The sequence below is a fragment of the Vigna unguiculata genome, chromosome 4 (genome assembly GCF_004118075.2).
Source record: "Vigna unguiculata cultivar IT97K-499-35 chromosome 4, ASM411807v1, whole genome shotgun sequence".
Lineage (NCBI taxonomy): Eukaryota > Viridiplantae > Streptophyta > Magnoliopsida > Fabales > Fabaceae > Vigna > Vigna unguiculata.
This window is the reverse complement of record NC_040282.1, coordinates 33,388,238-33,401,382: the sequence shown is the minus strand read 5'-3', so window position 1 is coordinate 33,401,382 and position 13,145 is coordinate 33,388,238. Positions and strand designations below refer to the sequence as shown.

Below are 13,145 nucleotides of genomic sequence, written 5' to 3'. Positions count from 1 at the left end.
TTTAGAGAAGAAATTTAAATAGAATTTTCTAAAACTTGTGTCATAAAGGCCGACACGATACAATTTGGCTAGAGTTGTCAATTTTGCCCAGCTCACAATGTTAGGCCCTGGCCCATGCGGGCCTTGACCCACAGGACAATAAAGTCCCCATTAAAGAAGCCCACAAGGGACAAAATTACAAAAACGCCTTGTGGGTCAAAGTTCATCCATGAGCTTTCTTCTTAAACATGAAAAATATATTATTAAACACTTTTTCGTCGAGGTCGTCAGGCCGGGCCAAGCCGACCCGTTTAGGTCATCGGGCCGGTCCGGTCTGTCTGACTCGTCGTGCTAGCCCGGCCTAACACAATTGCGTCGTTGGGCCTACACGGGTTGTCGGACCCGCCCGACCCATTAGGGTCATTGGGCCTGCCTGGGTCGTCGGGCATGCCCGACCCATTAGAGTCATCAGACCTGTTTAGTGCGTATATGTCGTCGGACACGACCCTTCCGAGTCATCAGGCCAGCCTAATTTGTTCGGGTCTTTGGATTGGATTTTTTTACTATTCATATTTGAAAATCTTGATCTAGAGAATGAATATCCTATCTATAAAATATGTAAAATGTAAATTAGATTGAAATCCAGATCCATTAAAATGGATTTTAAGTAGATTGAATTTTTAATAAAATGAATTTTAAATAAATTGGATCAGAGTAAAAGTGGATTGGATCAAGAAAATTAAAAAATTAGGTTTTGTGCGCACCCGATATGATTATGATTTATGAATGACGGAGGGAAATACAAAAACAAGTTGGACATTTACTTAACTGAAATAGAGAAATAAATATAACGAAATTCAAAGAAAGAAGTTATTAGAATTATGTACCTGCTAATCTTTGAGCCACCTTTGACACTTTGTTGTGTTCACTTCAGCCATTACGATTATATAATCTATGAGTCTATTCAAGAAACTCAGGTAAGCAATTCTCCATGGCTGCCAAAGTAGTAATGGACCTAACAAGCCCCAAAATCCTGTGAAGAATCCTACCCCCAAGCTCATGTATAATGCTCCATAGAAACCCGAATTATCATCTTCATCATGCTCTTCTGGGCCTTCAGACTTTATCGTTGTCTCATCTGCAGGACAAGTTTTCTGAAGGGGTTTCCCACAAAGATCAAGATTTCCTTCAAAACTAGAGGCATCAAAGGTTTGCAACTGTCTTCCCCATGGAATTCTTCCGATGAGATGGTTGTTTGACAAGTCTAACACGGAAAGACGATCAATATTGGAAAGAGTTGCAGGAATTTTTCCAGACAAATTATTTCTTGATAGGTCAAGGGAGTCTAGCGAACTTAAATTCCCAATCTCAGAAGGAATTTCTGCATTCAAATTGTTTCGTGATAAATTCAAAGAAACTAACCCGAGCAAGTATGTAATCTCTTTCGGCATTTCACCTGTTAAATTGTTACATGAGAGATCGATACTCTGAAGAATCAATTCGGGATGTCTGAAGCTGCGTTCCACACCTTTCCACGTCCATGTTATGTGAAACGTATAATAACTAGCACTGAAAAAATTATAAATTTCTGAGTAAGTACTATTGTACCAATGCACACGACTTTCAGTTTCAACTCTGTCGATGCTCTTTCCAGACAATGCAGTAAAATTATTTAAGCATGCCGGAATTGCTTCTGACAACTTGTTCCTTGAAAGATCCAACAATTGAATACGCTGCAAATAACATATATGAAGGGGAATATTTCCAGAGAAGTGATTCCCTCGCATGATCAAGATTATCAATTGTGACATGCTTTCTCCAACCCATGATGGTATTGGACCAGACAACATATTCTCACTCATATCCAACATAATTAAATTCTTGCAATTCTTCAAAGAGGAAGGCAATTCACCCATCAAACTATTGTTTCGTAAAACCAAAGCTTCCAATTTAACAAGGGTGCCCATGGAATTAGGAATCTTCCCTGACAATTCATTGCTACTTAAATCAAGAAACAACAATCGATCAACAAATTTCCAACAATCGGGAAGTTTCCCCTTAATTTGATTGTATGATAAATCCAAAGTGGCCAAATTTGCAGCAGTGTTGTTTCCACAAAAGAAATCTGAAAATTTATTTTCAGAGAGTAATAACTCGGAAGCATCTAACAAAAATAATGGTATTTTTCCCTCAAATTTATTTGAATTTATAATTATAGATGGTCTGAAAGGAAGCTTCAATTTCATATTAGGGATTGAACCAATGAGATTATTGTGAGACATATTCAATGTGTACATAATTTGCAACTTGTTCCAAACCCATTTTGGTACTAAATCAGTCAGCCCATTATCAGATATATCTAGATGGATTAAGGAATTTTGAGTCTGGATCCAACTAGGAAAATTCGGACCTAGCTTGCAAGATGCAAGATACAAGTAATTTAATTGAAAAGGAGGAACCCATTTGGAATCAAATTTTAGAGACAATGAGTTATATGACAAGTCTAAGTACAATAATCTGGAAAAATTAGAAAGATGAGATTCAGTGACATCACCCTCTAAAGAATTCTCTCCCACCGATAAATTCTCCAACTTTGATAGGAGTAGGATGCTCTCGGGTATCTTGCCAGTAATTTGGTTATAAGATATGTTCAATATCCTTAATGTGTGTCTGGTGCACCATGAAGAATTTTGAATAAAGCTTGGAAATTCGCCCTCGAACTTGTTATTCGAGAGGTCTAAGCGTTGTAATCTGCACATGATCCTAAAGAAAGACGGAACCTTGCCCTTGAGTTTGTTATTGGGGAGAGAGAGATATTCAAGAGAGTTCATCACTTTCCCAAATTCATCTGGAATGGGACCTTCCAAGAAATTATAACCAAGGCGAAGGGTACGAAGATTTGTGGTAAAATTAGAAAGCCAATGAAATATAGGACATGATTTTAATAGGTTATCAGAGAGATCAAGGTAGAGAAGAGAGGATAAAGAACTCCGTGTAGAAGTAGAAGTAGAAGAAACCAGGAAACTTCTATCTGTAATACTGCAGTTTACAAGATAAAGTTGTTTCATTTTGGAGCTGATATTAAAATTCCCCCGAAACATCGATGATGATAGATTATTATAAGAGAGCTCAAGGATCTTAAGGGATGGAAAATTTGGACATAGAGGTGACAAAGATATATTATTGTGAGAAAGATAAAGCTCTTGAAGATGAAGGCTAAAGTTAAACAATAGTTGAAGTGTTGATGATGTCAACATATTAGAAGAGAGATCTAGCACAGCAAGAGAGGTGGACTTGTTGGAAGAATGGGATTGGAACAAAGATTGAACATCAATATCCAAAAGATTAGAATCAACTAGCCTCATCTCTCTTAAGTTTGGAATGATTTTAGTGATAGTTGGTAGCCACTGATGAGAGGAACCAAGACTGTTTAATGAACTCAACTCAAGAATTGTTAAGGAACGAAGAGTAGACAGCCATTGTGCATCCTTAGGTTTTATATCAAAATTGCCAACTAGTCGGAGAGTATGCAACAATGGAAGATTCCCTATGCGAAAAGGGATTTCTCCAGAAAGGGAATTTGAAATGCGGTTTGATGATGAGGATGCATATACAGGAGTGTTACATCCAACACTGAGATATTGTAGGTTGCTGAGATTCCCAATTTGAGATGGGATTTTTCCGGAAAGATAAAATAATCCAAGATCAAGATACTGTAAGTGTTCCAGATTCCCAATCTGAGTAGGAATTTCTCCCCAAAGATAATTATCCCCAAGATCTAGATAACGTAGTTGTGAGAGATTTCCAAGTGTAGAAGGAATCCTACCGGCAAAATCAGAATGGGAGAGATCGAGATATCTTAAGTTGGAGAAGGAGATGGTGAACTCTGGGATGTAACTCAGTTCAAAAAGATTATGGCTGAGATCCAGATGTTGAATATATGGCAAGTGAATCAACAAAGTGACATCGATTGCTCCTCTCAAATACGGCGTATTGAAAGAGTTTCCATGAAGATCAAGCAGTTGTATATGACCAGTTTGTTGGTTGCAGAGAATACGTTTCCATTTGCAGCAATCTGTATTATTGGTCCAAGTTGAGAGCACGCCAAAGTTATCTATGAGGCCTCGTTTGAAGCTCAGGAGTGCTTGCCTCTCTCTATCTATGCACTTTGCTTCATCACTTTCGCTTGAGTTATTGAACGTCACAGTAATTCCTGAGGCAAGCAAAGAAAGCAGTACAAGAACATAAAATGTTTTTAGAAAATAAGCATTCATTATAGTTTATCTTATGTGAGATAATCTTAACAAAGATGAGAGTAAATAAGAGGAGTATATTGCGAATGACTGAGCTTTTTTCTCTATCACCTAAATGTGATGTTTGGAAGCTCCACGACATCATTTATATCCATGGTTGTGAAACCCCTTTGGATACTTGCAAAGAGGGAAAATGACACTAGTTCACAGACCTTATTCGTTGTCCTAATCAACTAGTCCAGAAAATGAAACATATTGAAAAGAGAAAACATGACATTAGTCCAGAAAGACCTTAATTTATTAATTCTTGCATGTGAATCCATTTTATGGGTTGGAAAAATTAAGCATGTAGACACTTGAAAATGAAACTAATCCAAAAAACTTAAGCTATTGACTGTCCCGATCAAATTCATTATGGGATAGAAAAATTAAGCATGTTAAACATTTCAAAGGAAGAAAATGAGAGTAGCCCAAAAAGTCTTTAAACTATTAATGCTATATTTGAATCCATTTTATGGGTTGGAAAAATTAAGCATCTTAGACACGTGAAAAGAAGGAAATGATATTGGTCCAAACAGCTTAGGATTGTGCTATTCAAATATTAAAAGAAGAAAATGAAATGGTCCAAAGAACTTGAGGATTGTACTGTTCAAATATATTATTGTTAAATTAAATCCTTGATGAGAAAATGAGAAGAATGAAACATGCAAAGTTTAAAACACCGTCAACCACCGGCGGATTATATAAGGAGTTGGGAGATAAAAAATATTAAATTACCTTTTTTTTTTCTTTAAAATATATGAAAAGATATAAAGAATAGGATAAAAATAATGGATTTCTATTTCACTTTTGTTATTCAATAATAAAAGAAATTGGATCATGAGAGATGAATACAACATATAAAAATCTCAAAAGATAAGAGAAAATGAAAATTATCTTAATATTTTTTTTTATTATATTTGATTTTATGTTCTACTATTTATTAACATTAAATATTGTACTTTCTAAAAGAAATAAAAAAATATCTAACTTAATTTTTATTAATTTTTCAATATACTACTATCTAATTTAAAAGATATATTTAAAAAAATAAAAATATACATAATTTAAATTGTTTTTAAACATACATAATTTAAAAAATCGAAAAAGTTAAAAAAATTCAAAAAATTTGGAGGGGCAGTGTCCCGCGTGCCCCTTGAGAGTCGCCACTGGTTGAAACTCTCTGAAAATATATCTAAAGAAAAAATTCTTTCTCGTCTTGAAGAGATTTTGAAAGCTCAAATAATATTGTAAGGGATTTTAATTGAATTCTATTCGAAGTTATGAATGAAATATTCTATAAAACTGATTTAGAAACATACAAAATTTCGCGCATTATCGTATGTGGCAAATGTCCAGTGGACGATTAAGCTTATCGCATTCCAGTGTCAATTGAGCTATAGACATCTCTTTTACCATCAAGAGTAAATTATATCCAAAGAGAAATGTCTGGATTATTTTCACGATATTGATAGAGAAAATTTTAGTTTGTTTAGAATCTTAAATAAGGAAATTATATTTTCATTTTAGTTTACATTTTAAAACATAAATAGTGTAGGATGTTAATTTTGAATGTAAAATATCATCAACAGTATTTAAAAATTGTCGTATGATGAAGGGTTAGATGTATCATGTATGCTGACACTATTGGGATATCTCACATTCTTTAAATTACAAATAGATTATACAATAACACACTATCAAATCATTAAGCTTCGTTGAACAGTGATTTTGCAAGTTATTACATTAAAACAGAACTTGTCATGTTTTACATTACAAACTTCGATCCTTCAAATCTCACTCTCCCAGCAATCCCTGATGCTTTCATCTCATTGCAGAGTCTCCAAACAAATCGATATACTGCAAATTTGTGTTAAAATTCATATGACAGACATTGGTAATGATGAAAAAAAATTAGAGACTAAATTTTAGTGTTAAACTAAGGGAAAACTAAATATAGCCAGTCATTGGAGTATATAAAAGGACTATAACATGTAAGCAGTTTTGAAACGGTCTAAGTAGAATTTATTCAAAAGAAAGCAGACTATATCTATAATTTCTTTACAGCAACAAAAAAAAAAAATCATTTCTTGTAAAAGAAACCATCATTAGTAAACCCATTAATAGGAGCATTAAGATATAATCAACGTTAATTACCATTTATGACTGACGGAGAGAAATACGAGTACGAGATATATAATTAATGAAAGTAATGGTACTACTATTAGCAAGGATAAAGTATTGAATAATTAAATTCTAAGTGTTAGATTCATATTTGATTTTAGAAAGACATTCTCTATTGCCATACAAAAACAAGTTGCACATTTACTTGGCTGAAGTAGAGAAATAAATATAACGAAATAAAAAGAAAGAAGTTATTAGAATTATGTAGGTATAATTACTCGTTTGTGCGAGATACCTTCGATCTTGTCACTCACAAACAAGAACGCCAGCGACCTTAGACGTCGCCGAAGTAGGCCACAACCACCAACACTACCCTTTTTTCTTTCCTACATGAGTGTTTCACACTAGGACCATCGCAGTCGTGCCTGGAACATCACACGAGTGAATAACATCACGTTGTTCATCATTGGAGTCACCTTCGCTCATTGCCCTGACCGGCGTGACTAAAACGTGTCATCAACACCGCTGTTTACTCTCAGTCCAGAACCTATTTCTCTATTCTATTTGTTCTATTTTTGGTGTTATATACTGTGTGTTGAGAATTTGTTTTGGAAGTTCGAAATGAGTGTGGTTAAGTCATAGGTTATATATATTTTATATTTTTCACATATACGGTTATAGTCATGGTTATTAAGAGATTGTGGTTCTATATGGTTATATGACATTAGTCTTACACATATAAGACCTTAGACACTACTTTGACACCAAAACCTTAAGACAATGTTGTTATGAGCCTTTATTCTTATATAGTGTTTAACTTTGTCTATTCTATCCAATGTGAGACTTTTTGACTCACACTTGGACTATTCCCAACATCTCCCCTCAAGGGTGAGTCCCTTGTTTTTTTTTTTTTTCTTTTTCATATGGTATATTTCCCTTAAAGTGTATGAGTGACCCCTTTGGTTGTGGTTATGCGGTCAGTCACTTCGGTGACCCCTTTTTGTTATGGTTATGGTTATGCGGTCAGTCACTCCGAACCATCGGCTCTGATACCACTGATAGGTTATATTCTTTCATATATGATATGGGTTATAGTTATAGTTGTTGGGATTTTTTGGGCTTTTGGAAATATGAGAGATATGAGAGATATATGTGATATGTTATACGGAGGAACATGTTTTTGTATTTTATTGATATACTCTATATATAGAGCAAAATAAAACAAATATCAAGTATAAAATATTTAGAATATCTCACTCCTAATATAAAATAATAACTAATTTCCTAAAACTGAAACATATATTTAAAACTGAAATATTTCCTAAAAACTAATTTAAATAAAAAAGATATTAAGTAATATTCTCAACATTCCTCCTTGCTTAATATCTGTTTATTTTATATCTTCAGATTTGATTCTCCATCTTTTGATGCTTGATTTTCTCCTCTTTTTGTGCTTGCAATATTTGTTTTTCTCCTTCTTCCAATGGCATCACATCTTTCTTCAATTCGGCATCATCCTTCATATTTCTTCTTATATCAGCATCATCTTCTTTTTCTTTGTTCGGTGTGGATTTCATTGGAGTGGCATTGGACCTTTTATGAATATTAAAATGTGAACCTCCATCTACTTTCTTCACTTGGACATCTACTTTCTTCCAAAGATATTTATCTTCTAATTTTGATCCTTCTTTCATACTCACTTTCTTTGTATCAAATTTCTCCTTCATAAAATCCAGCGCAAATCTTTTGTCTTTCATGTGGACTCTGAATACCTCTATGTTGTTTACATTTTTTATCACACATACTTTATTTTCAAAGGAGACCTTATAACCTTTCTCTAACAATTGAGCAACACTTAACAAATTCTGGGTAATCTCAGGAACATATAAGACATCAAAAATTAATTTGATACCTGAATGAGTTTTAATTGAAACTGTTCCTGTACCTTTCACAGCAAGTTGTTCTCCATTCCCAATTCTTACCTTGGAAATATTATTCAGCTCCTTGAAAATTTCTCTATCATGAGTCATATGGTTTGTGCAACCACTATCTATAATCCAATCTTTTGAAGATTCGTTGGTTGTGACACATGATGTTGTAAAAAGTATATCTTCCTCTGATTTATCCTCATCTGATTTATTCTCCACAATCTGAACATCTTCTTGAGAATCTTTAGATTTGCATACCTTTTCCACATGTCCCAATTGACCGCATTTGTGACATTTGACATCTGGCCTCCACCAACACCAGTTGGGTTGATGACCTTTTCACTTGCAATGGGGACAAGATGAAAAAACCTGTGTGTTGTTGTATCTGCTCCTTCTATTTTTCTTGACTATGAGAGCATTATCTTCCGTGTAATTTAAATTACCTTCAACCGCCTCATGATCTTCTCTCATCAATCTTCGTTGTTCTTGTGCTTGCAAGGCATGTATCACCTCTATAAAGGTGATTGTAGACAAATCTTTTGTATTTTCTAAGGAAGCAATAGATGCCTCATATCTTTCCGGCACCGTCACCAGAATTTTCTCAACGAGTCTGGAATCTGGAAACTCTTTTCCCAACAATTTTATCTTGTTGGCAATACCCAACAATTTGTTTGAGTATTCTTTAATCATCTCTGACTCTTTCATTCTTTGCATCTCGAACTCCCTTATCAAGTTCAAAACTTTCATGCCTCGAATCTTCTCGTTCCCTTCATATTCTGCTTTCAAGTATTCCCAGATTTCTTTGGGAGACTTTAGAGTCATGATCCTGGTCATAATCATTTGTGAAACACCTGCGAACAAGCATGATTTTGCCTTTGTCTTTCTCGTTTTCTTTTCTTTATGCGCTTTCATTTGAGCCGCGGTGGGATTTTCAGACAAGGGAACATCATCTTCCTCCACAACTTCCCATAGATCTAGCCCTTCTAGATATGTTTGCATCCTTACCGCCCATAGATCATAGCTTTCACCATCAAAGAGTGGAATAGCGACGTGTGACATATTTCCTTCCATTCTATCGGCAGTAAGAACAATGGCTATTGATACCAGTTGTTGGGATTTTTGGGCTTTTGGAAATATGAGAGATATGAGAGATATATGTGATATGTTATACGGAGGAACATGTTTTTGTATTTTATTGATATACTCTATATATAGAGCAAAATATAACAAATATCAAGTATAAAATATTTAGAATATCTCACTCCTAATCTAAAATAATAACTAATTTCCTAAAACTGAAACATATATTTAAAACTGAAATATTTCCTAAAAACTAATTTAAATAAAAAAGATATTAAGTAATATTCTCAACATTAAGTGAGGTATCAGGTATGGTGTGAAGATGGTAAAGTTATAAGATGGAGTGGTGTTGGTTTGATAGTCTATGTTTTTGCCAAATATGTGCAAGTGAATGAGGGATGATTCAGGAGGATGAAGATGAAATCGACGTGAATGAAGTATTGCTCGAGGTTGTTAGTAGTTGGTATTGGGTTCTGGAATGTGAAATTGGTGATAGAGGAGAATGTTGTTATGTATATGTTATAGGAATAAGGGGTATGGATGGAATGACCATGGGTTGTGTTGAGATGGAGTAACTATGTTGGGTGAAGAAGCGTGCTAGGAAGAAAATGAGGTTGGTCTAAGTATGTCTCGCGCAAGAAAGAATGTGGATGTTTTTAAAAAAATAATTTCATTTAATAAAATGATATTAAACACGTGGCAACCACGTGTATATCTACCTGTCACCAAAGTAAGTGCTTAAATAAAGTGTCGTTTGTCACATGAGCAAAATTTTAATGTTGTTCAAAATAAGGGACTAAAACTATTTCTTTTGAAAGTATATGGACCAAATAGTGCTAAAGTTTTGAGCATGATGTTAAGATTTTAGCAAGTGTACCAAATCGCACAAGTAGTAACCGGTAAGATCGGGATATCGTTTTTGAAGAGACTCGTGTATACTAAATAATCATGTAATTAATGACTAATTTAAACTAAAGAATGAATCCATAATTTGAGGTTTTGTGCATGAAAGTAGATATTGGATAAAAAAGTAAATTGTGAACTTGGATATTTGAAACTCTAGAGAATGGAAAAGACTAGAAATGCAATGGATTGATACTGCTGGGGTCAGATTTCACCGACTTCACTATCATGCATATAAAACACTAAAACTCTTCTCCATTAAATTACTAATGTCAACCCACAAGTCTAATCAAACCCTAATCCCTTAGTTGAATGAGCCTAGGTTTCCTTATTAAGATTCAATTCCTTGAATCCCTAAATAAGCAAACCCGCTTTACAAACTAGGGTTTAAGAAAACTAATAGGTCAAGCTCCATTCCTAGATACAAGTTCCATTATGTATCTTGCTCCAATTCTAGGTTCCTAGATAAAACTAATGGATCAACTTGTCACATCAGCGAAAGTGGCGCCTAGCGGAATCCTCCCATCGCTAGGCGCAAGCAAAGAAGAACAAAGGATGAAGTCTTGCAAGAGCCGCCCAACGGTATCTAGATGCCGCCAAGCGGTGGTTACTGGAACACTCTGGCACCTAGCATTGAGCCTTTCCCGCCAAGCGCGGACTCCTTGGAATCAGGCTAGTGCCTATCGCTACTGTTGGATCACCAGGTGGTGTCTGTTGCTTCCTCTTTATAACAATTTTTTATCTTTTCCTTTCTATTACGAGTCACTCATTTGGCTGGGTTTTTGGAACAAAACTTCCCATCTACAAAAGGACACAAAAAATGGGAATTAATGGTAAAATTATATCAATGTAACAAAAAATGTTTTTATTTACAACAACAAAGTAAAATTGAGGATTAAATAGGTTAAAAACTATGGAAGAGTTGATTTTGCTAATAAAACGTAACTTTTAGATAATGGTAAAAATTAACATTATCACATGAACCATTTCCATTTTTTTTTAAACTTCAAGAACAAAAAATATATTTATCCCTATTTTCAATGAGGGATATTTTTAGAAGTACCAATTTTATATGAGTGCAAAAAGAAAAATAAAGAGGTGCAGGAAGAAGCACCCCGATATAAATAACCCTTTTGGAACTACATGGCCCAACAACATTATATTATACAGAGAAGAAAACCATAGTCAAGTAGGGGAATTTCATCCTGCACCTCAAATTTATTCTTGCGCCATCATTGAGGTAAAATTCTAATAATAACCTAATAGGTTATTCAATTTAACCTATTTTTTTCACCATCTTCTTCACCTTACAGTGGTTTTTTCTTGGAGTTGCGCATTGATAGGATATCAAAGAAAAATGTCGTCAAGCGTCTTGCTATAAATTAAAATATTGTCAAAGAAAACTATGAAAAATTGTCGAAGATAAAGTTGAAAGATTTTATTTATTGTAGCTTGAAATGTTGCAGACACATTGCATAACCCAAACGACATTACAAGGAACTCGTAGTGGCCTTCATGAGTCCGAAAAGCCGTCTTTTGAATATCTGCCTCATGCATTCTTATTTAGTGATATCCAAAACACAAATCAAGTTTGCTAAACCAACGGGTGCCATGGAGCTCATCTAACAACTCGTCAATGGATGGAATTGGAAACGATCCTTGTTGGTTATGGCACTAAGAGCTCAATAATCGACACAAAACCGCCAACTTCTGTCTTTTTTCCGAACTAACAAGACTAGGGAAGAGTGAGGGTTGTAGCTTATTTGAATAAGCCTTGTTTCCATCATATATCCAATCAACCTTTTGATCTCTTGCTTTTGAAAATGGGGATATCTATACGGTCTCACATTCACGGGGTTGGATCCCTGTAGAATGAGAATTTTGTGGTCAGTGCGGCAAGGAGGGGGAAGGCCGTTAGGTTTCTCGAACATATGTGCAAACTCGTCTATCAAAGAAGCCAATAGTTTCTGGTAGAGTTGGGGATTCAATACTGAAGGTGAAGAGGGAATGACTTGAAGATGGAATATTTCAATGATGGCATCTATGGAGGCTAGGCGTTGGAATTGGGCCATCGTAGCCTCAATGGGTTATGGTTTAGGTTGGCCCTGCAGCTGGATTACCTTCCCATTCTTTATAAACTTCATCGTCAATGTCTCAAAATCAGTCAGCATAGGCCCAAGAGACTTAAGTCATTGAATCCCTAAGAAAATCAGCCCCACTAAGCGGTAGAACGAACAATTCCACATTGAATTGTTGGAAATCAATTTTTAGATTTACATTGGGGCAATAAGCATCACATGGAAGCTCTTCTCCGCTGCCTACCAACTAGGGATGTCAAAAAAATTCATACCTGCGGGTATCCGCAGATAAAACCCACAACGAGTAGGAAATTAATATTGTAAATGGATATCCATGAGTAACGGGTACGAATATTTTTAATACCCACATGTTAATGGGGCGTGTACGAGTATCATAGTATCCGTACCCGTGGATACCCGTACTCGCTATACTCTAATTTAAATTAAAAAAAATTGATTAAAATATTAACATATTGATTTTGAATGAGTTATTTTTTTATCAATTAGTTTTAAAAAAATGCATTTCTTTGTAAACTGTCATTCAACACTATTTAAATGGGTTATTTGGACTTTGTTTAAAATTTATTAATGCTATGTATTATATTTTATTTGAATTTACGTTTAAAATATGTTGTTAAATATTTATTTTTATTTTTTTGTAAATACCAGTGGATACCCCGTGGATATTAAGAAATTATGCGGATACTCGCATAACGGATACTCGATGGATATGAGTACGGGTACGGGGCAAATATTTATTC

General features: G+C 34.7%; 1 protein-coding gene across 1 annotated transcript; it reads right to left on the bottom strand.

The window, feature by feature from the left end:
- Window positions 1-869: 869 nt before the first annotated feature.
- On the bottom strand, window positions 870-9,394 carry LOC114180773 (receptor-like protein EIX2). Its single transcript, XM_028067064.1, has 4 exons — window positions 9,065-9,394; window positions 8,693-8,968; window positions 8,341-8,581; window positions 870-4,192 (listed from the first exon to the last, which is right to left on the bottom strand). Exons 1-4 carry the CDS (start codon window positions 9,392-9,394, stop codon window positions 870-872), a joined length of 4,170 nt encoding a protein of 1,389 aa, XP_027922865.1.
- Window positions 9,395-13,145: the final 3,751 nt, after the last annotated feature.

Excerpts from the sequence above, each read along its gene's own strand:
- LOC114180773 (XM_028067064.1), bottom strand. The coding sequence starts at position 9,394 with ATGGAAGGAAATATGTCACACGTCGCTATTCCACTCTTTGATGGTGAA. Across the intron at positions 8,969-9,064 it reads AGAAGATTCGAGGCATGAAA|ATAAAATTGTTGGGAAAAGA; the intron begins GTTTTGAACTTG and ends ATTGCCAACAAG. Across the intron at positions 4,193-8,340 it reads AGAACAACTTGCTGTGAAAG|GAATTACTGTGACGTTCAAT; the intron begins GTACAGGAACAG and ends TGCTTGCCTCAG.